General features: G+C 43.1%; 1 protein-coding gene and 1 long non-coding RNA gene across 6 annotated transcripts in view; one reads left to right on the forward strand and one right to left on the reverse strand.

Moving 5' to 3' along the window:
* Positions 1-19,147, reverse strand: part of LOC139034432 (uncharacterized) — a 30,012-nt gene extending 10,865 nt beyond the window's left edge. The window contains exons 1-3 of the long non-coding RNA XR_011486935.1: positions 18,741-19,147; positions 6,601-6,793; positions 6,319-6,520 (exon numbers count right to left, since the gene is read on the reverse strand). This is a non-coding gene — a long non-coding RNA (uncharacterized lncRNA). The remainder of the gene's footprint in view (positions 1-6,318; positions 6,521-6,600; positions 6,794-18,740) is intronic.
* SLC36A1 (solute carrier family 36 member 1) overlaps positions 5,585-25,117 on the forward strand; it is a 106,493-nt gene continuing 86,960 nt past the window's right edge. For 3 of the 5 annotated variants that reach the window (XR_011486931.1, XM_070465667.1, XM_070465670.1), the window contains exons 1-2: positions 5,586-5,762; positions 8,389-8,516. Coding sequence is in view for 3 of the 5 variants with exons in the window: in XM_070465667.1 (XP_070321768.1) it covers positions 8,468-8,516 (49 nt within the window). In the remaining 2 variants the exon portion in view is untranslated. Of the gene's footprint in view, positions 5,763-8,388; positions 8,517-19,152; positions 19,259-25,117 lie in introns of those variants that run through there. The other 2 variants (XM_070465669.1, XM_070465668.1) reach the window with 2 other exon arrangements.

Genomic DNA, 25,117 nt, shown 5'->3' on the forward strand with positions numbered 1-25,117 from the left:
ACCCCTCAAGGACACTAAACCTAGACTGGTGGTTGCCAAGAGGTGTGGATGGGGTTGGGAGAAAGTTGGATTGGGAGCTTGGGATCAGCAGATGTAAACTGGTATATAGAGAATGGATAAACCACAAGGTCCTACTGTACAGCTCAAGGAACCATATTCAATATCCTGTGATAAACCATAATGGAAAAGAATAGGAAAACATACACACACACACACACACACACACACACACACACACATATATATATATATATAACTGAGTTATTAACACAACATTGTAATTCAGCTAGTTATGCCTGACTCTGTGCAGCCCTGTAGACTGCAGCCTGCCAGGCTCCTCCATCCATGGGATTCTCCAGGCAAGAATACTGGAGTGGGTTGCTGTGCCCTTCTCCAGAGGATCTTCCTGGGGATAGAACCCGTGTCTCTTACATCTATCTGCATTGGCAGGTAGGTTCTTTACTGATAGTGCCACCTAGTCTTCATTTTAAGAAAATTAAAAAAAAAAAACAAACAACCCTCAGATCTCTCCAACATCATCCTTAGATGACTTCTGGGGGGTAATAAGCTCCTTGTCAGTAAGGGTATTCAAGCAGAGATCAAGGTACGCAGGAGAGGGTTAACTGGTAGTTTCTATTCCCACATCTTTTTGGTGTGTCTTCCTCTACTGCAGAGGGAAAGGGAAGTTAGTTACATCTCCTACACTCTTGGAAGTCTGTTCTTTCCTTTCTGGCCAAAAACACTGATGGAGTAGTACCCCTGTGGTGGCCCCTCAGCTGGTTGCTAGGGACCCACCACTACCAGGATGCAGAACCTGCCTTCCATGAGCTTAGTTGTGTCAGGTAGTTTGAATAGGGAAAAGGAGTCCAGAATGGCGGTGGCTAAAAGACCTGGGAGGGAAAAGCCCATGAAAACAGAACAAAGGAAGGTCCAAGGACCGGAGTGAGAACCTCAGGTAAAATAAACAGCACTCCTGGTTGGCCCAATTTACATAGGACAGGCCCAGGGAGAGAAAAACATATAAAAAGAGGAGCCAAAACTCTCTTTTCTTTCTCTCTCCTGCGCGATGGGGCGCTCTTTCCTTTGCGTCTTTGGATCGATGTGGCCTCATGCCTCAAAGATGGATTTTCCTGCTATTATCTAAATAAAATAGAGCTGTAACACTAAGCTGTAACACTGATTTATCTAAGAGCTGTAACATGGTCCGTTTGCGACCTGAGAGCTATAACATAGTCTGTCCAAGACCTGAGAGCTGTAACACGCTGAGGGGGCTTTAATGTCCATCACTCCAAATCTTTGTTGTGACGAGACAAAAACCGAGGAGCGTACACTCGGCTGACAGTTGGAAGTCACGAATATCAATCAGGGTTTCCCATATGGAAGTAAAAAAAATTTTCAACTGTGATAAGTGCTTTGAAGGAAAATTTCAAAAGGCTGTTTGTAATAAACAGGAAGGCTTCCCCAAAAAAGTGGTTAAGTCTCCCACACAGCAATGTTCTTTTCACCTCCTTGCTCTAACTAAATTCAGCATCCCCCTAAGGTCACTGCTCCTCTGTAGGCCTCTGAGAGAGGCTCCCCTCTCCTCATATCATGTGGCCAGGAGCCAGGGAGGATGCTTGTTCCTGTTTCTTTCCTCCCTACTCTCTAAGACAGTTGGCTCCTCAGGAACACGGGCCAGCAGACCACGGCACCTCTACTTGCTTCGGCATGCACAACCCTCAGACCGGCCCCCTCTTCCACCTAGCACCTTTTCTCTCTCTCTCTCATTGTTTTTATCTCTCTCTTGCCCTATCTCTCTTCCTCCACCATTTCCCTATGATCATTCTTTTTTAAAAAAATTTATTTATTCAGCTGTGCTGGGTCTTAGTTGCAGCATGTGGGATCTAGTTCCTTGACCAGGGATCAAACCTGGGGCCTCTGCTATGGAAGTGTGGAGTGTTAGCCACTGAACCACCAAGGAAGTCCCTTGCTGTGATCATTCTTGATAAGTTTATCCATATAAAACCGTCACCTGTGCTCCAGTCTCTTAAATCCTTGACCCCCTTTTGCTTCCAAATAGCTTGTTCTCCACCTTACCCCACACATTCCCTTCTACCATCATACCCGCGACCTTGTCATTATCAAAACCTGTACCACTCTTTTTTTTTTTAAGTTTTACTGGAGTATAGTTGATTTATAGTGTTGTGTTCCTGCACCACCTGCAAAGCTTCTGTTTCAAGCACCCTATTTTCTGGGTGCCACACCAACTCCTGCTGGTCTGTTTCACATTCACTAGTATGTAGACCCTACCAGACTGTGACCACATCAGGGTCTCTAGTCTCATGCTAGTCTGTGACCCAGCCACTGCTCTTCATCCCCACATAGCTTCACTCCCTTTTTCACCGGTGACTGGTCAACCGTGCAGGCTCCCGGCTACACACTCTCATCCCCTCGTCCCTCTCCTTGTTCTGTAGCCGTCCTCCAAAGCCACAGCACGGTCCCAGCGCACCTTTGCTGCTGCTTTAAGACTACACCCAAGCCACTGAATGTGGCCAGAGGGCACAAGGCAGGTTTGCCAACCAGTCACACTTTCAACTTATGAAAACCTCAGGTGGTACATATACACAATGGAATATTACTCAGCTATAAACAGGAATTAAACTGGGTCACCTGTAGTGATGCGAGTGAACCTAGAGTCTGTCACACAGAGTGAGTCAAAAAGAGAAAAACAAACATCATATATTAACACATATATATGGAATCTAGGAAAAATTGTACTGATGAACCTATTTGCAGGGCGGGAAGAGAGACACAGAGAATGAACTTGTGGACACAGTGGGGGAAGGATAGGGTGGGACAAATTGAGAGCATAGAATTGACATATATACACTACATGTGTAAAATAGATAGCTAGTGGGAGGCTGCCATATAACACAGGGAGCCCAGCCCCAGCTCTGTGATGACCTAGACAGGTGGGAAGGAGGGGGTGGAGGGAGGCTCAGGAGGGAGGGTTTACATGTATACATATGGCTAATTCACACTGTTGTACAGCAGAAACTAACACAACATTGTAAACCAATTATCCTCCAATTAAAACAACAAAAACGAAACCTCAGGTGAGTCCTAGCACTGTGGGGCAAACCTGTTTGTCTTATTTATGTTGCTCTTCCACTTTTTAAGAGGCTATTTTCTGAATTCAAACCTCCACTACTTTCCCTCTTTTCACTGTCAGCTGATGACATTGTTCTTATTTCACTGAGAAAACAGAAGCAATCATAAGAGAACTTCCTTATTAACCTCCAGCCACTAAACCTACACACTGACATGTGTCTGAACACCCAGACTAGGCTTTTTCTGCTGTGAGAATAGCTGAGTCATCCTCATCCTGCCCTAAGTCCCTTTTTCTTGTGCACTGGATCTCATCCCCTTTCCTTCACTTACTCAAGAGCCTTCCTCCTGCAAAGATCCTTCCCTCTCTCTTGCATCATCAAACCTTTATTTTCCATTGCGTCATTCCCATGAACACATAACCACCACAGGACCTTTCACCTCTCATCTCTCTGTTCCCTTCCACAGTCAAACTCCTTAAAAGAGTCATCTCTACTCACTCTCCGATTTCTCACTTTCGATTCTGTTGGATTTACTTCAGCTGACTTCATCCTTATTACTTCACTGAAACTGCTCTTGCCAATGGCAACAATGCCTCCCACTGCCAAATTCAAAGGCTAAACCTTAGCCCTCTTCTCACTTGTCTTGACAGGAGTAGAAATTTCGGTCCTTTCTACACACACAATTTTTACTGCTGCGGTGATACAGACTCTAACATGCTGCCTGCTTTGATATGTATGGCATTCATGCTGTTGTTTATCTCCTCCTCTTGAGTGTGAGTGGGACCTGTGCTTCTAACCAATGCTGCTGCTAAGTCGTTTCAGTCATGTCCAACTCTGTGTGACCCCATAGAGAGCAGCCCACCAGGCTCCCCAGTCCCTGGGATTCCCCAGACAAGAACACTGGAGTGGATTGCCATTTCCTTCTCCAATGCATGAAAGTGAAAACTGAAAGTGAAGTCGCTCAGTCGTGTCCGACCCTTCGAGACCCCATGGACGGCAGCCTACCAGGCTCCTCTGTCCATGGGCTTTTCCAGGCAAGAGTATTGGAGTGGGGTGCCATTGCCTTCTCTGCTTCTAACCAACAGAATGTGGCAAAGATGATGTAATGTCACTTTCATGATTACATCATGTCATATGAGATTTTGTTTTACCAGCGAACTCTAGAGACTTCAAAGTCTAGTGGGCTTTTTTTCTAAGGTAACAGCTTATTTCTTGAGTGGTGGGCATACAGGTATTTATTCTAATATCATTCTTTAAACTAGACACATATATTTTATAAACCTTTCTTTATACATGCTATATTTCACAAGATAAAATTTAAGACCTGCAATAAAGGAGATATTCAACAAACAAACAAAAAGTCCACCTGGCTTTAAAGAAGTAAGTGGTCATGTTAGGAAGCCCACATGGTTAGGAGCTGAGGGTCAACAAGAAGCTAGAGCCCTCAGTCCTATAACAGCAAAGGAATTAATTGTACCAAAAACCTGAGGTTGGAGAACTATTATTTTCCATTTGTGCCTCAAGATGAGACTAGAGCTTAGCCAACACCTGGTTGCACCCAGTGAGCCCCTATAAGCATAGAACCCAGTTAAGCCATGCCTGAACTCCTGACCCACAGAAACTGAGAGACAATAAATGTAAGTCATTTTAAGCCACAAAGTTTATGGTAATTTATTAGATAGCAATTCGCAGAGTCAGATACAACTAAGCAACTAACACAATAAGAAACTAATATAGCTACTCATCTTTTTTATATGGTTGTTTTGTCCATAATAGCATCTTACATTGTATTTTTAAAAAAACACAGTCACAATGTATTTTTATATTAAACAGGTACCATTCAATACCTTCGCATGGCAAATTGTGACCACAAAACCCCAGGGTCTAAGTGAGGGTTCAGAGGAGAACCCAGACGCTCTCATACCTCTTATAAAGCATGACCCTGACCAAATACCTTTGTCTCTCTGAGGTCCAGTTTCCTATATAAAAAATGAATTGGGGGAGGTGGTTTCCCTGGTGATCGAGTGGTTAGGACTCAGTGCTTCCACTGCAGGGAGATGGGTTCAATCCCTGGTTGGGGATTTAAGATCCCAAAAGCCACAAGGGGTGCCCCCCCCCCAAAAAAAACAAGGATGAATGGGTTGTAGCAGACCATCTCAAAGAAACTCTAAAGTGTGATATATAATGATTCTGTGGCTGACTGACTGAGGGCCCATCCAGTAACTGTTGGAGGAAGGGTGTTGCTGAAGTACGAAAAAGAAGGACTCACAGAGCTGAAAGATGTGGGAGATGAATTTCCTCCCCTATTAACTTCATTGGTGAGAAACTGAAGCCCAGATGAAAGGGAGTTTCTAGGACATGGCAAAGTCAGCCTCAGCCCTTCACTTTGGGCTCCTACATCAGTGTTTTCTTCAGTGGCAACCAGGAGGCACTTCTCTCTTCTAAGGTCTCCCAGGTTCTTTGTTACCATTGTGAGGTAATCCCAAGGTCTGCCCACCTACTCTACAGATGGGACCTAGTGGGTCTGCTCCAGATCTCTTAAGAGTTTGGGCCCAGTCCTAGGAATATTCCTCATCCAGTGTGGCCTTTTCCTGCCTCATTTCAGGAAGACCTACCAGTTGGTGTTGTCCTGTGCTGAGACTGAGATCAAGGAAGCTCTTGGCCGAGTCAGAGGTAGGGGAGTGTGTATGGGTGAGATGGAAGCTGTGTGCTGTTTTCAGGTGGACTGGAAGCTAGAGTTTTGGAGAACCTGAGACCAGTAAGCTCTTGGAGGCTCCCCAACACACATTCTAAAAATTAATATTCATATTCTAAGAAAGATATCCATAGTTAAATCCTTAATTTTTTTTAACCAAGAGATTTTTAATTAAAAGCTAGAGTCTCCTTATCTTGACTGTCTCCATTCCTTTTCCTGTGGCAATTCTTTTTTTAATTGTTTTTGTTTGTTTGTTTTAGTTCTTTATTTCTCCATTTCTTCTCTATAATACACTTCAATGACATTTCTCAACTAATCAACATGATGTTAGATGAAAATTTACACTTGTCAACCTCCCCTACCTCTCCTCTCAATATAATTATTTCATTTCAGTTCCTTTTAACATATCTTTTTACTTTTAAAAATTATGTAAGCATAAAGATAAACTTCTTATAAACAGTTATTTGTGTTGGTTTCCTATTGCTGCTTTAGTAAATTATACATTTTGTGCGTAAGACAACACAAATTTGTTACCTGGTGGTGTTGGAGGTCAGAAGTCCTAAAATCAAGATGCTGGCAGGGCTGTGTTCTTTCTGGAGACTCTAGGAAGAATCTGCTTCCTTGCTTTTCCAGTTTCTAAAGGCTACCTGTATTCCCATGGCCTGTGACCCCTTCCTCCATCTTCAAAGCCAGTAGAGTAGCATCTTTTCTCCTCTCTGACCTTCCTGCTTCCCTCCTATAAGAACATTTGTGATTACATTAGGCCCAACCGAGACAATCTAGGATAACTTCCTCTCATCAAGAGCTTTAACTTACATCTGCAAAGTCTCTTTTGCCATCTAAGGTAACATATTCACAGGCTGTGGAAATTAGGACCTAGACATCTTGGGGACCATCATTCTGCATACTCCACCATACATCCTGGTTTTCTTGGAACAGTCCCACTCTATGCCTGGTGTTCTGGTGTAAAAATGAACACAGCTCCTTTCATTCTCAAAAGTATCTCCACCTGAACAAAAAAAAAAATCATACAAACACAAAACTTACCCATTGGGTCCCAATCTCTTTTACGCCATAACACATGTGGAAAATGCTAACATTTTATACATTGTCAGGATAAAAGAATTGCTCATGACTTTAGGTAACTGTCTCAGAAGCTCCAGCCACCTGGTTGCCCCTGGGGGAAAAGTACCAATATCAGTATCCCTATAACCCATTTATGGTACCCCACTGACCAATGCACACCCCACTGAAAGCAATATAATACGTTTTAAAGCCTGTTCTTTGGATGTGCTTCTGTAAGAGCAGCATTTGATTCTAAGGAGTGTACTCGGGTTCTCATACACATGCACTGACAATGCTCCTGTCATTGCAACCCTGCCTGCAGGTTAGCTTAGGTTGACAGACAATTGGCATTTTTTCACATATGCCCTCTGGTTCTGTGTCCCTGCAGAATTTCCCATCCCTTGAGCATTCTCCCATACATCAGAGTGTTGGATTGATGGCAGAGTGGTCCTACTGGATTCTCTGGATGGGCTTTTGGACAGTCTCCAAAATTTTTCTCTGGGTCTGCGGAATGCATACATCTCTCAACTTTGTAACACATTTCTTCCCCTCTAAACATACTTCATTTATCACAAAGACACTAGTGATAAAATTTATCATCATTACTCCCTTTCTAATTATCAAAAGTCACAAGAGCCTGGCTCAGAGGCACATTATAGTGTGTTGATATAGCACCAGCACTTTTCCTAATATCTGAGTTGCTGTTTGTTGCCATAGTGAGGTCCTTGCTTTAAAAGCTGCTTTTCATCTCAACCGTGTTGCTAATTTACTAAATGGGATGCACTCTCCTTTGTCATCTGCATGTTACATCTTGATGTGTTTGGCTGTTTTTAACTTCTCATTTCTATAGCAATTTCTGATTTCCATTCCCAAACTAAGAATTTTTAAGTTAACTTTTTGGCACTTGTGCCACTGAATGAATTCTCAAATTATACTGTCATGGCTTATAGAATATTTTAAATTACACTAACAATAGATGCTTACACTATGGCTAATAAATAACTCAATCCACCCACAGAAGTTCCATGTGAACAAAGGCATTTTTCTCTGGCTTCTGACAAAATTGGGCAGACACTTCTGTGTCCCCGCCAAAGTGCAGCACAGTTTACAGTTAACTCTTTTGAACATCAGTTGTGCTATAACGGGATACCCTGTGAAACTTTAAATTTTAGTGGGATTCTAAGTACCCTAAATTCTGCCTGTGAAGTAGAACTTTTAACACTTTTATACCACACCAACTTAAATTCATATAATCCAGATATGTACACAGAGACTGTGCTGTGCACCCCGGGTGTTAACCAAATATGCTCATTCTACTTGTGCTATTTGGTAACCTCGGCATGATGTGGGACCAAGGGCTTGGAAGCAAGAGTCAAGAAACACGTGATGTGTGTGACTCTGGGAACTCTGCCCCTTACCTCTAGGCCTCCACTGAGAATGATAGGTTGGGCTCACTGACCCAATGGGGGCTTTCCAGCTCTGATAATCTAGAGTTAAAGGAGGCTCCCTGGAAGAATCCCTCATTCTCTTTATGTCTAGGGGTGTAAAAAAGAAGAAAAAGAAAACAAAGCGGAAAGAAAAGAAACAGCCACAGGAAAAAAACAGAAGGAGCAGAAACATGTTAATAAAAGAAGAAAAAAGCAAAAAGATTCCTTGTTTCACAAAGTGTGAGTATGGACTTCATTTATTAACAACCAGGTTTCAACCCACGATATTTTCTAAGAACACCAGCTGTGGAGTCACGCAGAGCTTGCCTCCTGGCTTCAACACTTAGATTCTTGTGTGACTTTGGGCATAGTTTTTCTGTCTTCTTGCCTCAGTTTGACCTATTAAGTGGAATTAAAAATAATGATCTCGTAAGATTTTAGGTGGGGAGTAAATCAGTTGTAAAGCACATGGCAAGCACCCAGTGCGTCTGAGATCTCACTATCAATATTATCACTTTCATGGGGTCACTCTGAGACACTGGGGACAGGAATTCTTCTTTTAAGGTGTCCGTAAGTTGCTCTGCCCTTTCCCATCCTCATGAGGCTGAACAACTCCAATTCCTGACTGAAGAACCCAAAGAGGCAAAGAAGGCATATTATCTTCAAGCTAACCAAGTATGAGGAGGACAGTGAGAAAAATCAGAATCACTTCATGTGTTGGTGGGCTGATCTATAGTGTGCCAAATGCTCTGACGCCTAGCAGACCCTTTTCTGGCTGACAGATGAGGAGGCAGAGACTCAGGGAGGTTAAGCCCCAAGAGGTAATGTCACCTGCCCAGAGCTACAGAAGGTTGGGAGGCTGTATCTCAACAGTTTTGACATAATAGCCTTCTCAGGAGGCTGGGCTCCTGCATGTTCTCAGCCCTTCAGTGACATTCTCCACTCTCCTGCTTCATTAACTGGATGCAGCTGAGTGGTGGGTGTGGTGAGATGATTAAGTATGTGGTCGCTGGAATTCTGGCTTAAGCCCTGATTAGCCATGTGAACATGAGTGAGTGTTTTTAATATTTCTAAAGTCTACTTTTGGACTTGTGGACACAGTGGGGGAAGGAAAGAGTGGAGTGAATAGAGTAAGTAGCATCGACATATATACACTACCATGGGTGACGCAGATAGCTGATGAGAAGCTGCTATATAACATAGGGAGCCCAGCCTGGTGCCCTGTGATGACTTAGAGGGGTTGGATGCAGGGAGGGGAGGGAGGTTCAAGAGAGAGGTGATATATGTATAATTGTGGCTGATCTGTGTTGTCGTACAGCAGAAACCAATACAACATTGTAAAACAATTTTCCTCCATTTAAAAAATAAATAAAGTCTACTTTTCCTCATCAGTAAAATGGGGATGATGCCTTATGTCTAGAATGAGAAGCTGAGATAGGGTTTCTTGAGCAAGTGATTTACTGAAGGAGTATTCTCAGGAGAGGAGAAGGCAATGGTAACTCACTCCAGTGTTTTCGCCTGGAGAATCCCACGTACGGCAGAGCCTGGTGGGCTGCTGTCTATGGGGTCGCACAGAGTCTGACATGACTGAAGCGACTTAGCAGCAGCAGCAGCATTTTCAGGAAAAGGGATGAGAGGGAAGCAGAAGTGAAGAAAAAGGGCAAGGCTAAGGGAGGAGGCAGTCTCAGCTGGAGACTCGCTTCAGCCAGATTCCACCCGGACCAGTGGAGCACAACTTTCATCACTGAGCTGGTCCCATCTAAAGGTCAGGGGACTGACCTTCGGATCCCATCTCCCTTAAGTAATTGACTGTGAATGGCACTTTCCCCATCTGTCACAGAGTGCAAAGGAAATGGATTGGGGACTCAAGGAATCCTGAAAGGAGAGACGGAGAGAGAAAGGGGAAACCGAGCAGGACTCATAAGACACACACAATCTCACCACTCTCCTTATTTTATCCTGTAGGGATGTAACTGGAATTTGCTTCAAAATAATTTAGGGTACAGGGGCATTGGGTGTGGTGGTGTTTAGTTGGGATACAGATAAATAATATTGGCCAAGAACTCCCTCCAAACAGAGTTAGATTCACTCCCAGCAACCAATCAAATCTGCTCTTTTGAGCACCATCAATGGTTATTCTTTTGGGGGGAGGGGGCTGTTCTGGGTCTTTTTTGCTCTGCATCGGCTTTCTCTAGTTGAGGTGAGTGGGGATTACTCTTTGCTGGGGTGCACAGGCTCTAGGTATGCGGGCTTCAGTACTTGCAGGTCACAGACTTAGAGCGCTGGCTCAGTAGTTGTAGTGCACGGGCTTAGTTGCCCTGCAGCATGTGGGATCCTCCTGAACCAGGGATCGAACCCATGTCCCCTACAGTGGCAGTGGGACTCTCAACCACTAGAGAAGTCCCCATCAATGGTTATTCTTGACTAGATACAATGGTCTGTTTTCAGTCCTCTTTCTACATGACCACGAAGTAGCATTTGACATAGGCAGTCCTTCCCCTCCTAGAACAACTTTCTTCAGCTGGCTTCCAGGACAACACCACTCCTGGTTTTCCTCCTAGCTCAATGACCATGCCTTAGTGGTCACTTGTGCTCACTCATAATCATCTTTCTGTCCTCCCCATACTTGATTTTTGGGTTTTCTCTCATCTTTATTTGCACTCACTTCCTTGATGATCTCATCTAGTCTCTCTGCTTAACTACCATTAATTTGCTGACAATGGTGACATTTTTATCTTTAGGCTGGATCTCTCTCCTCTCCACAATCATTCCAATGCCTACCTTTTCCCTTGGATGGCTAATAGGGGCTTCACACACAATAATCTCCAATTCCTCCCCACTCAAACCTATTCCAGCCATTGTCTTTCTGATCTAGTTAAAAGCAATTCTCTTTCCTGTTGCTAAAACCAAAATATTTGTCTCCTCTGTCTCATATTCCACTTCCAGTCCATCAACATATCCAACCTATTATAAAAATGTTTTCAGAAACTGACCACATTCACTGCTTTCACTCTTGTCAAGTCATCACAATCTTATTCTGACTTACTGCAAACTGCCTCCCAACAGATCTCGCTGTTTGTGTCTTTGCCAATATCAACCCAACAGACAAAGCATCCTTTTAAAACCCAAGTCAGATCATGGCACTCCTCTGCTGAAACTCCTCAAATCTCTTCCCATCTCATTCACACACACACACACAAAATCCCTTAAAGTGGCTCACAGAGCTCTGTACAATTTCCACCCTCGGTGTTGCTCTGACTTAATCTACTTCTCTACTAACTCTCTCTGCTCCAGCCACAGTGACCTCCTTGTCATTCTTCAAACAGGTAAACATTCCCACTCCAGGGCCATATACTATTCCCTCTGCCCAGAATGCTCTCCCTAAAAGTCCACATGGCCTGTTTCTTCACCTACTTCAGGTCTTTGTTTACATTTTCCCTTCTCAGTGAGACCTTTCTTGACTATTTTAAAAGGTTGTAGGGACTTCCTTGGTGGTCCAGTAGTTAAGACTCCAAGATTCCACTGCAGAAGGCACAGGCTCGATCTCTGGTAGGGAAACTTAGTAAGATCCCATATGCTGTGAGGCACAGCCAAAAATAAACAAATAAAAATAAAGAGGTTGAAATCCCTTCCCTCTGCCTCTAGACTCCCTCTTCCACTTTCCACAGCAGATATATCTGCTGACTTGATATGTATCTTACTTAGCTGTATGTGTGCATGTGCTTAGTTATGTCCAAATCTTTTGTGGCCCCAATGGACTATAGTCCACCAGTCTCCTCCATCCATGGGATTTCCCTGGCAAGAATACTGGAGTGGCTTGCCATTTCTTTCTCCAGGGGATCTTCCCAACCCAGAGACCGAATCCTGAGACTGCATGGGAGGCATATTCTTTACTGCTGAGCCACCAACAAAGTCCACTCTATAAATATTTACTGATAAGAAAATGAACATATTTTCTCATCCTTACTTTCTTACTATTTGATTTGATTCTTGATTTCTCTAACTGTATTTAAATTTCCAAATTTTTACTTAGTTAAAAATTTTAAAATATAAAATTTAAAGTTTTTCTGAGTATTCTTTTTTTAATATTTGTTTATTTGTTTTTGGTTGTCCTGGGTCTTAATTACTGTGTGCAGGCTTTCTCTCACTATGGTAAAAGGGGGCTACTCTCCAGTTTCAGTGTGCAGTCTTCTCATTGGGGTGGCTTCTCTTCTGTGGAGCACGGGCTCTAGGATATGCAGGCATCAGTAGTTGTGGTGAATGGGCTTAGCTGCCCCATGACATGTGGAATCTTCCCAGATCAGGAAGATTCTTTCCTCGGCACTGGCACATGGTTTTTAACCACTGGACCACCAAGGAAGTCCAGGATATTCTTTTTTAAAGTTTTTTTATTTTTACTTTTTAAAAATGTTATTTATTTTAATTGGAGGCTAATTACAGTATTGTGGTGGTTTTTGCCATACATTCACATGAGTCAGCCATAGGTGTACATGTGTTCCCCATCCTGAGCCTCCCTTCCACCTCTCTCCCCATCCTATCTCTCAGGGTCATCCCAATACACCAGTCCTGAGCACCTTGTCTCATGCATCGAACCTAGACTGGCGATCTGTTTCACATATAATAATACATGTTTTGATGCTATTCTCTCAAATCATTCCACCCTCACCTTCTCCCACAGAGTCCAAAAGTCTGTTCTTTACATCTGTGTCTCTTTTGCTGTCTCGCATATAGGGTCATCATTACCATTTTTCTAAATTCCATATATATGTGTTAATATACTGTATTGGTGTTTTTCTTTCTGACTTACTTCGCTCTGTATAATAGGCTCCAGTTTCATCCACCTCATTAGAACTGATACAAATGCATTTTTTTAATAGCTGAGTAGTACTCCACTGTGTATATGTACCACAGCTTTCTTATCCATTCGTCTGCTGATAGACATCTAGGTTGCTTCCATATCCTGGCTGTTTTAAACAGAAGCACATTGTTTTTAATTTCATGATTGCAACATCCCCTCTGAGGATTTTTTAGGATAGCATTTCTCTGACTTGAGGGAGCATGAGAATCACCTGCAGGGCTGACTGAAACATAGATTGCTGGGTCCCACACCTGGAGTTTGTGATATAGTAAGTGTGGAGTGGGACCCCAGATTTACATTTTCATTTAGTTCCCAGGTGATGCTGATACTGCTGGTTCAGGGACCACAGTTTGCGCTTTTATGCACAGTTTCTTCAAAGGTTCTTTCATGTGCTGGTGTATTTGAGTATGCTTCTTAGAGACTTTTCTCAGGTACCTGATAATCTCTTTAAAATTAACCTTTTAAATACAAAAAGTTAACATATTTTAGTTGTATAGGTAATGGCTTTTGACAAATGTATAAGACTTTGCAGCCATCATCCCAATCAAGCTGTAGAATTTTAGCACTGTGCCAGAAAGCTCTTGTGTCCCTTTGCTGTCAGTCCCCACCCCACAAATCCCAACCAACCACTCTAGTGGCTTTCTGCCACTAGATTAGTTTTTGCTCATTCTATATATTTATATAAATGAATCATGTAGCAGGTAGTCTTTTGTGCCTGACTTCTTTCACTTGGCATAATGAGATTCACCACATTTTTGCATATGTCGGTAGTTCCTTTCTGCTATTTATGCTACAATTTACTTAACAATTCATCTATTGATAAATATTTGAGTTGATACTAATTTAGTTTTATTAAGCTGTTTCTGTGAACATGTGAGTACAGATTCTTTGTGTGGGTCACAGCCAGGACTAGAGTGAGGCAAGCCAGAAAACCTAGATCACAAAATTTAAGGAGGCCCTCACTCTTGCATACATGTAAGTGCCAACTCTGCACTTGCATCACCCTGGAAGTGAGTCCCTCCTTAAATTTTCCATCCAAAGCACCAGGCCCTGGTCCCAGAATGGATATTTCTATTTTCCTTGGGTAAATATCTAAGAGTGAAACTGCTCCATCATGGGATAGGTATGTGTTTAGCTTAATTTAAAAAAAACCTGCAAAAGAGTTTCCCAAAGTGGTTGCACTATTGTACACTCCCACCAGCAATGGATGAGAGTAGAGTCCCAGTTGCTCCACATCCTCATCAGCGCATGTATTTCCCGCCTTATCTTCTCTGTTGCTGCAGATGGACTGCTGCAAATCTGGCTCAGCTGTGCAATTCTTTCTGTTGTCCTCATCTTCTTTGCCTTCCCCATCCAAACAAGGTTTAGGAGAGTTTTTGTTGTTAGTTTTGCTAAACTGTCCATGCACGTTGTTTCAGAAAAAAGGGATATAGCTGTGCAACTCTGAGAGAGCTTTTTGCTTTCAGGAAGTTTTTACTGATGCTTTCCTAAGATCTACCCCCACCCCCAACCCCCGTCAGTCCCTTCACTCCTGAGTTTCTTTTCCTTTCTCCTGCACAGTTTCTGTCTAGTCTCCGACGCTTTACATGCCCTTATATGTATTTTGGTATTTGTGGATTCTGTTTCTCTTCTGGTTTTGTTGAAAAAGAATTTGCAAAGTTTTTTTCCTTTTTGCTTTTAAAATAGTTTGTAAGAGTCAAAACAGTTATTTACAAATCCATTTTGCATTGGAAATCTTTATTTTTTGAGTAAATAGTGGGAGCAGAGGTAGAGATTTGTATAGATTGGGGAAAAGTTACCTGGCAAAGATAAGGGTTATCTGGCAAAGATATAGAGATATGCTGTTGTGTGCTAGTTTCTCTCTTTCTTTCATTTTATTTTTGGTTGCACTCAGTCTTCTTTGTGGCACATGGGCTCTTCCTTGCTAATCACGGGCTTTCTCTATTTGCACTGAGAGAGGGCTACTCTCTAGTTGTGGTGCATGGGTTTTTCATTGTAATGGCTTCTCTTGTTGCAGAGCAGGGGCTTTAGGAAGCGCAGGCTCAGTAGTTGTGACTCATGGGCTTAGCTACCCGAAGCATATGGGATCTTAGTCCCTAGTTCAGGGATCAAACCCATATCCCTTGCATTGGCACATGGATTCTTATCCACTGGACACCATGGAAGTCTGTAATTTCTAATTAGGGCTTCATAATGATAAGGTTGGGCTTCCCAGATGGCGCTAGTGGTATAGAACCCGGCTGCCAATGCAGGAGACATAAATGATGTGGGTTCAATCCTTGGGTACAGAAGACCCTCTGGAGAAGGAAATGGCACCCCATTCCAGAATTCTTGCTGGAGAATTCCATTGACAGAGGAGCCTGGTGGGCTACAGTCCTCGGGGTCGCAAAGAGTCAGACACGACTGAAGCGACTTAGCATGCATGCAATGGTAAGGCTGGGCTTCTCTGGTGGCTGTTTTTAAAGAATGTGCTTGGAATGCACAGGCAGGAGACCCAGGTTCGATCCCTGATTTGGGAAGATCCCTTGGCGAAGGAAAGGGCAACATGCTTCAGTATTCTTGCCTAGGTAATCCTATGGACAGAGGAGACTGGCAGGCTACAGTCCATGGGGTCACAAAAGTTGGACAGACTCAGTGACTGAACTACCACCAATGATAAGGCTGATAGAGTCCTAACAGTATCTGAAAATTGTGTAGCCTTTTATCAAGTCTCTCTAATAAGGGTGTAGTAGTCATCATGGGAGGAAGAATCTTATCTACAGTCAAGGCCTCCCAGGTGCAGATGGAGAAGGCAAATTTCCACTTGCATCAGTAATTCCAATAAGTTCTGTCTTTCTGGGTAAAATACTAGAAGGAACCATAGAATAAATGAAGTTTGAGGCCCAGAGGTGACCTAAAAGAGGCATTCTGGACTTGGGCTCAGCAGCATTTCAAGCATAGCTCCTGGCACTGACTAGTCAATGAACTGGTGAGTTCTACCAGGGATGGGATGAACTCATTCATCCTCTTATTTTGACTGGGCATAAATCTACATTCTTTTCTTTTTCCCTGGTGAAATGAACCAACCAGAGTACATTTTTAAAAACATATAAATAGTTTATAGAACACATAGAGATTTTGAACATATATCTGTAAAGTAGTATATGTTTATGAAATAATTTAAACAGTGCAAACAGTGAAGAGTAAAAACTTAAGCAAAACAGTAAGTACTAGTATTCATGATTCTAAATTTTAACACCATGATCTGTATATGCCTATACATAGATATTTCTATAAATACATAGCATAGTGTTTAGTAAACAACAGTAACATGATGGTAACTGTAAATCTTTGGAGAGGAGAGCAAATTTGGGAAAAGAGGAATTTTCACTGTTTACAGAGTCATACATTGTCTAACATTTTTAATAAGAACATGTTACTGTATTACGTGTTTTTGCTGACTGTATAGAGCTTCTCCATCTTCAACTGCAAAGAATATAATCAATCTGATTTCAGTATTGACCATCTGGTCCTCTCTTGTGTGGTTGGAAGAGGTGTTTGCTAGGACCAGTGCATTGTCTAGGCGAAACTCTGTTAGCCTTTGCCCTGCTTCATTTTGTATTCGAAGGCCAAACTTGCCTGTTACTCTAGGTATCTCTTGACTTCCTACTTTTGCATCCAGTCCTCTATGATGGGGCTTCCCTGGTGGCTCAGATGGTAAAGAATCTGCCTGCAATGTAGGAGACCCAGGTTCGATCCCTGGGTCGAGAAGATCCTATGGAGAAGGAAGGAGCAACCCACTCCAGTATTCTTGCCTGGAAAATCCCTTGGACAGGGGAGCCTGGTGGGCTACAGTCCACAGGGTCGCAGAGTTGGACACAGCTAAGCGACTAACACTTTCTCTTTCTTTATAATGAAAAGGACTTCTTTTTTGGTGTTAGCTCTAGAAGGTCCTGTAGGTCTTCAAAGAATCATTCAACGTCAGCTTCTTCTACATCAGTGGTTGGATTACTGTGATGCTGAATGGTTTGCCTTGGAAAGGAGCCAAGATCATTCTGTCCTTTTTGAGACTGAACTCAACTACTGGACTTTGGACTTTTTTGTTGACTATGAGGGTTACTCCATTTCTTTTAGGGAACTCTTGCCCACAGTAGTAGATATAATGGTCATCTGAATTAAATTTGCCCATTCCCATCCATTTTAGTTCACTGACTCCTAAACTGTCAATGTTCACTCTCGCCATCTCCTGTTTGACCACTTCTAATTTACCTTGATTCATGGACCTAATATTCCAGGTTCCTATGCAATACTGTTCTTTATAGCATCAGACTTTACTTCCATCACCAGTTACATCCACAGCTGGGTGTCTTTCTCTTTGGCTCTGTCTCTTCGTTGTTTCTGGGGTTTCTCCATTGATTTCCCACTCTTCTCCAGCAGCATATTGGGCACCCACCAACGGGGGGAGTTCATCTCCCGGGGTCCTAACTTTTTGCCTTTTCCTTGTGTTCATGCGGCTCCTGAGGCAAGAATACTGAAGTGGTTTGCCATTCCCTCTTCCAGTGACCCAGACTAGCACGGACATGCCCTCAGCCACTCCACACAACTGGACGACATGCCCAGAGCCCTGGTTGTCCCACTGCTCATCGTTGTTGAGCCTGTAAACCTTCACTGGCCACCAGGTGTTGGTCAATGTGCTGCCAGAGTCGGGGCAAAGGCCTTGCTGGAATCCATGGGAAAGGGGTCTTGGGAAGCCTGGAGCTGAGGCTGGAGGCAGCCAAGAGCAGAGGGCTTCCTGGCCCAGCTGCTGCCGCTGGCCACCATGGAGCCCTTTTGCTGTCTGCATGGCCCGCTGCTGGCTAGGCTCTGGTCTCTGCCTTTTCTCTCCTCTGGCTCCTCGGCTTTACTGTCCAGGCCCAGGAAGCACAGCCACCGAGAGAGGGGTATGCGATGCTTCCCAGCCTTTCACAGTGCTGCCACAGGAACTTGGGGGCTCCCGCTTCCGCCATGGTCTCTGTGAAGCTACTTGCCTGCTGTTAAGTCCCCTCCTCAGGACCCTCCACTCTACTTATAATTTTTATTGAATATTTTAACAGCTTTATTGCAGTATAATTTACATACAATAAACTGCACAAATTTAAAGTGTATAACTTGATAACTTTCAACATGTATATTCACCAGTGACACTACTACCACAGTCAAGATAATGGACGTATATATTACCTGGAAAGTTTCCTTATGTCCCTTTATAATCACTTCCTTCTCTCCTGACCTCAACAACCATTCCCAGGCAACCACTGATGTGTTTTCTGTCAGTGTAGATTATTTTAAAATTTCTAGATTATATAAACACAATGTTTTTTTTCTGACTTCTTTCAGTATAATTAAGATTTATTCATTTTGTAGCTGTATCAATAGTTTGTGGGTTTCTCTGAGTAAATCTTTTTAAAGTTAAATCTTTAACTTTTTAAGTTTAAAGTAAAAAATTTTTTAATCTTTAAATTTTTAAAGAAATTTTTTAAAGTAAAAGAGAAGCGTAGATAAGATATACACCTCAAACATACTGAAAAGTTGTCATTCAAAAATGTTACTTAAATCTTTTAAATATATTAAAAAAGAATTGGCCTTACCTCAAGAGTCCCACTTCCGGTCGCCACCACATATGTTTGGTAGAAGTTTAAAAATATGACTAAAGTTTTGAAAAGATGTATTATTTCTCATTCATAAAAGCAACATACGCTCATTGAAACGTCTTAAAGAAAGTCTGGCGGGTGGAAAACTGAGCCGCGTTCCACAAGCCCACAGCTCAGGTGACTGCGCTCTGCGACGGTGGGCTCGCGCCTGGTGCTCAGATGTTCGACGCCCGGCTGCGTCCCAACTCCCAGAGTACCGTCGTTCCCGCAGTTTCAGTTCCCAGTCGCCAGGTGGTGCTGCGAAGCCGAGCCCACGAGAGGGGAGGCGTAGCCGCCCGCGGGAGCACGTGACCCGGGCCTAGGGTTTGAGCGCCTGGGTCACGTGACGGGCCCGGAAGCGGCTGCTTGGGCAGCGGAGGGTGGGGATGGCTAGGGCTTCGAGCTGAGGCAGGAACTGTGGACTGGTGGGCTGCTGCACCGAAGTGGGAGCCAGAGCTGGAGTCGGAACCCAAGTGGTAAGTCCGCGCGCTGATGGGCTGGGGCTGGCGGCGGGTGGTCGCCTTCTGCTGGACCCAAGTCGCCTTCCTCCTGGTTCGGCAGATGCTCCGGGTCTGGCACCGACCGGCCTGGGCTGCGAGTCCTAGTCTCCTCGGCTCCCCGGTGGCAGCTGCGGTGCGTTGTGGGCACCCCTCCCGGATGAGGGGTGTTCTTCGTGCTGTCTCCTTTGACCTCCCCATCCTGTTTGACAGGTGTGGGAACAGGTCCCGAGATGGGAAGGATCACCAAAACGACTAGCTAGGGCTTCTGCTGCGCTTTCTACAGTGGTCCAGACATCGCCGGGAGGTGACCCGGCAGTTGCGGGAGCCCTGCTGGGAGATTGCTGATAGCCGGTCTTTGGGTCATAGAATGCCGGAACTACCAGGACTCTGGGAAATTATTTTTTGCAATCACTTTCTAGAGCTGTTGAGGAAATCGAGGTCCAAGAAAAGGCAGGGGTTGCCTAAGGTCATCCAGTGAGTTAGTCGCAGCCCTGCGACTAGAATCCAAGTCTCCCTGAACTCCAGCGGCTTTTTGCTTTTCACCACACTGCCTCCTGCAGAAAATTTGACAGGTGAAAAAAAAACCACCACCTAACACCCTTTTCCTTCGTTCGTTCTTCTCCCTCTTTCAGCTTTGCATTCTCGATTGCCGCTGGTTCAGCTTGGCTCAGGGTGTGGTTCCCTCATTCACTGTTACCCGATTTTTCTGCAAACTCATTATTCTGTAGGTTTTGTTTTTAACCGTCCTGCAATTTTGTGTAAGTCATCCCAAAATATGAAATAAGAAGCAGAGTATGCTCGTGGGAGGGTAGGCGGCTCCCAGCTGAGGTTGTGGAGAACGCTGACGTTTAACTTGAAGAATGTCAAGACCTTTACTTTGTTTTTAATGTAGCTTGTCAGATTTGGGGAATGCTGGTTATTCCGATGAATGTTTTGCGGTTATTTGAGGCTTGCTGAAAGAAGATAGTTTGGTGTAATGGAAAGAACCGAGATTGGGGAATTAGGAGATTTTGTTCTAGTTCTGACACTTGCTTTGCAACCTGAGATGACTCCCATCCTTGCTTGGGTTTAGGTTTCCCAGCCTGTACAGTGATGGGGTGGAATCCCTACCGTCTCCTTCTGCTCTGACATTTTCTGTATCTCAGTCTGTTTTCTAACGGGAGAAATCCTACCTCCCCCCTCCGTTTGTTTCTTAATACAGTTGTCCAGGAAGCAATTTCCCTACTTGTTTGTAGGTTGCCATGAAATCCACCTCCTTTTTCTTCCTGTTTATATTATAGCTAAGCTAAATGCTGACAGCTGAAAATGATTTTGACTTTTATTATTTTAAGTATGATCAAGGGCCTCTTTGATTCTTGTTGAGAGCCTATTTTACAGTAATTAACATGATTGTATGTTTAGAATGTGGTTTTTTTAAAAGGTTCTTGAAGTCAAGAGGACACCAAAGGCTTGATCATTTGCTCTGAGTTTGAGACTGGGGTGGAGGCCTTATGCAACAGAGCCTGCTCTGATGATGGTATTAAGTCCCTTTGTTTTCTGATGGTGCCATTTATAATTGTCTGCTCTTGAGTCCTTGTTTTCCCTTTGAAGCATGTATCTGTTCATTTCGCCTCATCCCTGTGGCAGCTTGAAGTGCTCAGAACTTTTATCTATTTTAAAGGCAGTATAAGGAGGCAGATTCCATTTCTTTTGTAGTGTTCCAGAGATGACAACTAAGACCAGTGGATGGAAATACCATAAGAGAAGTGGTTTTGGGGTGAGAATGCTGCTGCTGCTGCTAAGTCGCTTCGGTCGTGTCCAACCCTGTGCGACCCCGTAGACGGCAACCCACCAGCTCCTCTGTCCCTGGGATTCTCCAGGCAAGAACACTGGAGTGGATTGCCATTTCCTTCTCCAATACATGCATGCATGCTAAGTCGCTTCAGTCGTGTTCGACTCTGCAACCCCCACGGACAGCAGCCCACCAGGCTCCTCTGTCCACGGGATTCTCCAGTCAAGAATACTGGAGTGGGTTGTCATTTCCCTCCCCGTTGGGTGAGAATAAGAACTTTTAAAAGAAGTGGTGCTCTAGGATGTTGCAACACAGAGTATGACAGTCCCTATCACTGGAGGTCATTGTCCCTGGGCAATTACTCTTGGGAATGTGGTAGGCAGAGGATCAGACTAGATGAAATTTTAAGTTTCTTCTAGCTCTGAGGTTATATGAAATTCTAGGACTGGACTTGTTAGCAGGTGGGATGTGAGGTAGAGTTAGTGGAGCAGGGTTCCACTTTCATGCATGCTTTATTTTTCTCTTTGTTTAGATAACAATTCTCATGTTAAATGCTTCTTCGTTTTCTTTTTTTTCCCTCTCCCTCCTCCCTTCCCCACTGAGTGTCTCAGTTCTTTAAGTTCTTGATACCTCTTCCAGGATTAGATGCTGAGGAGACATTACTGTTAATGATATATTCCTTTCTTTCCACCCTGACTTGGAGTAAGATCCTAGAACTGGGCTGAGTGAATGGACTTTGGTTTCTACTTTTGCTGACTAGTCCTCATAATTTCTTCGAGAAGTATGTGACTACCCCCTAAGTCCTAGGCTAGCATTTCTCTTTTTCCCAAAGAGGAAGTTCACATTGAGTCTTATCAGATCTTGGAGGAATCCTGTACCTCCTTCCTTTGGCCAGACCTAACTGGGTCTGAGCACAAAAAGCTAGCTTCTATTTAATGAGTGTGGGGTCCACTGGATAGGGCATTCTGCATATACTAAAAAGAGTAGGTTCCTGATGCTATATTTGGTGCTCTCTCTGCTCTTTTCTCCCAGACATTTCTCTTGGAATCCTTGACACCCCGGGCCAGTTCTCAATGATCCTCTCTAGTAGGAAAGATTCCTCTGTGCTTTCCCTTTGCCGTGAAGTTCAGCATTCTGTCTCCATGGGTTACTGGGATGCTCTTGGCAGATAGAGCACTGTTTCTGAGATGGAGACCTGGCTCAGCTCTTCAGAGTGATAGGATGGAGGAACTCCTGTGGCACTTTATTTGTGTAGTGACTCTCTGCCTTGAACTTCCTTCTCTCTAGTAATAACATAGTTGCTACCATTAATAAGGGTCCATTATGCACCAAGCAACATATTTAACATTTTTTGCTTCTACATTTGTAACAATATTGTGATATAAGTGTTATTGATAACATTTTTCAGATGAGAAAAGTAAGACAAAAGGAGATTAGGGTCACATAACTAGGCTCTGATCTCATGTACTTTTTGTTATGTGGGATTCCCCCTGTAGACTTAATTCTGCCCGAGTTCTGTTCCCAGGGAGATTTTAGGGAGAGTGGGTGGTGTGTTAGAAAGAACACTGGCCTAGGAATCTGGCATGCTGGGTTCTGATCCCAAACTGTTAACCAGCTGAATCCTTGGTGTTCTCATCTATAACTGGGAAGCTGGAGCTTGGTCACCTGTCAGTCATGCCTGGTGCTAATGTTTAGAGATTTTTATGATGGTGAGTAAAAAGTCAGTGTGTTTGCTCATTCAGCTGCTCCTGTGCAGAGCCTGCTGAGGTCAGCAGCTGTTTCGTGACTGCCCATGCACCACACTTTCTCAGGCAGGAGTCTCAAGTCAGGGGAAGTGATTCTGTGGTAGATCAGATGGAGTACTATCCTATGTCCTCGAAAACGAATCATGTGGATGTCAGACATTTTTACTTCCCTCCCTCTAGACCACATATAGGAACACAGTCTATGTCTTTGTTTGTGTTTTTGGAATTCCAGCAATGGAGAAGAGAACGTATATCTAGAGAATTCACTGCTTCTCTGGGTTCTAGAAAATGTAATTGTTTTATAATCATAGTAGTACTTTTAATCTGCATATATCACCAATCCATAAACTTTGGTAGGAGATGAGGCCTGGGGTGTACCTTCATAATAAGATTATATATATATATATATATATATATATATATATATATATATATATCTTTTCTTTTGAGAGCTTTATATAAATCTGCCTGTAATCAGGATTGTCTAAGAAGCCTGTTAAATGCTGAGGCTGAATCAGATTGGGCCCAGAGATCGGTTTGTTTGTTTTAGCAGTTTTATTGAGATATAATTCACACAGCATACTATCCAACCATTTAAAGCATACAGTTCAACAGCTTTTCTATTGAATTCACAAAGTTGTGCAACAGTCATTTTCAGAACATTTCATCACCCCCAAAGAAACTTAACCCTTTAGCCGTCACCCCTTAATCCCTCCCAACTCCCAAATGTTCCTCTGTGACTGACTTCTTTCCCTTAGAATAATGTCTTCAAGGTTCATCCATGTTGTAGCATCTATCAGTATTTCATATCTTTCTTTTTTTTGCTAAGTAATATTCCGTTGTATGGATATATCACTTTTCATTTATCCACTCATTAGGTTTTTTCCCCCTCATTTTTTGGCTAATAGGAATAATGCTGCTATGAATATTTGTGTGTACATTTTTCTATGGACATACATTTTCATTTTGGTATGTACCTAGGAGTGGAATTGCTGGGTCCTGTCCACCACTCCTAGGTACATACCAAAATGAAAATGTATGCCTGTAGAAAAATGTACCCAAAGATGTTCATAGCAGCATTATCCCTAACAGCCAAAATTAACTGGGTCATATGATAACTATGGGCTTCCCTGGTGGCTTAGGCAGTAAAGAATCTGCCTGCAATGCAAGAGGCCCGGGTTCAATCCCTACTTCAGGAAGATCCCCTGGAGAAGAAAATGGCAACCCACCCGAGTATTCTCGCCTGCAGAATCCCATGGACAGAGGAGCCTGGCAGGCTACAGTACAGTCCATGGGGTCGCACAGAATCTGACATGACTGAGTGACTAACACTATCACTTCTCTTCATGGTAACTATGTTTAGCCTTTCAAGGAACTGCCAGACTGTTTTCCAAAGTGACTGCACCATTTTACTTTCTCATCAGCAATGTAAGAGACGATTCTCTACAACTTCTCTGCATCTTTGCCAATACTTGCTGTTACTTGTCTTTGATTCTAGCCATCCTGGTGGATGTGAAGTAATACCTCATTGTGATATTTGTTTCTCATTTACCTGATGGGTGAAGATATTGATTATCTTTTCATATGTTTATTGGCTTTTTTCCCATCTGTGAAACAGCTATTCAGGTCCTTTGCCCATTTTTAAATCGGGTTTCATTTTATTATTGAGTTATAATCGTTCTTTATATGTTCTGGGCACAAATCCCTCATCAGAAATATAATTAATAGAAAATTTTTCCTATTCTGTGGGTTGTTTTTCACCTTCTTGGTGGTATCCTTTGAGGCATAAACATTTTAAAATTTGATTAGGTCTAATTTATCTAATTTTTCTTGTGTTCCTTGCTGTCATATGTGAGAAACTGCTTAATTCATGGTTGCAATGGTTTATGCTTATGTTCTCTTCTAAGAGTTTTTATAGTTTTAACCTTTACATGTAGGTTTTTTATCTGTTTTGAATTTTTTGGGGGGGTGGGGCTTGCTGAATGGCATATGAAATCTTAGTTCTCTGACCAGGGATTGAACCAGTGACTCCTGCATTGGAAGCACAGAGTCTTAACCAGTGGACTGCCAGGAAAGTCCTATTTGGAGTTAAGTTTTATATATGGTGGGAGGTAGAGTTCCAGCTGCTTTTTTTGCACGTGCATTTCTAGTTGTCCCAGTGTTAATTGTTGAAAAGACTATTTTTTCCTCCATTGAATTGTTTTGGCACTCTTGTCAAAAATCACTTGACCTAGGTATAGAGTTTCTTTCTGGACTGTCAGTTCTGTTAAGTTGATCTGTCCTTATGCTAATATTGTACTGTCTTGAGGTTACTACTGT

This window comes from Odocoileus virginianus, chromosome 3, assembly GCF_023699985.2.
Source record: "Odocoileus virginianus isolate 20LAN1187 ecotype Illinois chromosome 3, Ovbor_1.2, whole genome shotgun sequence".
Classification (NCBI taxonomy): domain Eukaryota; kingdom Metazoa; phylum Chordata; class Mammalia; order Artiodactyla; family Cervidae; genus Odocoileus; species Odocoileus virginianus.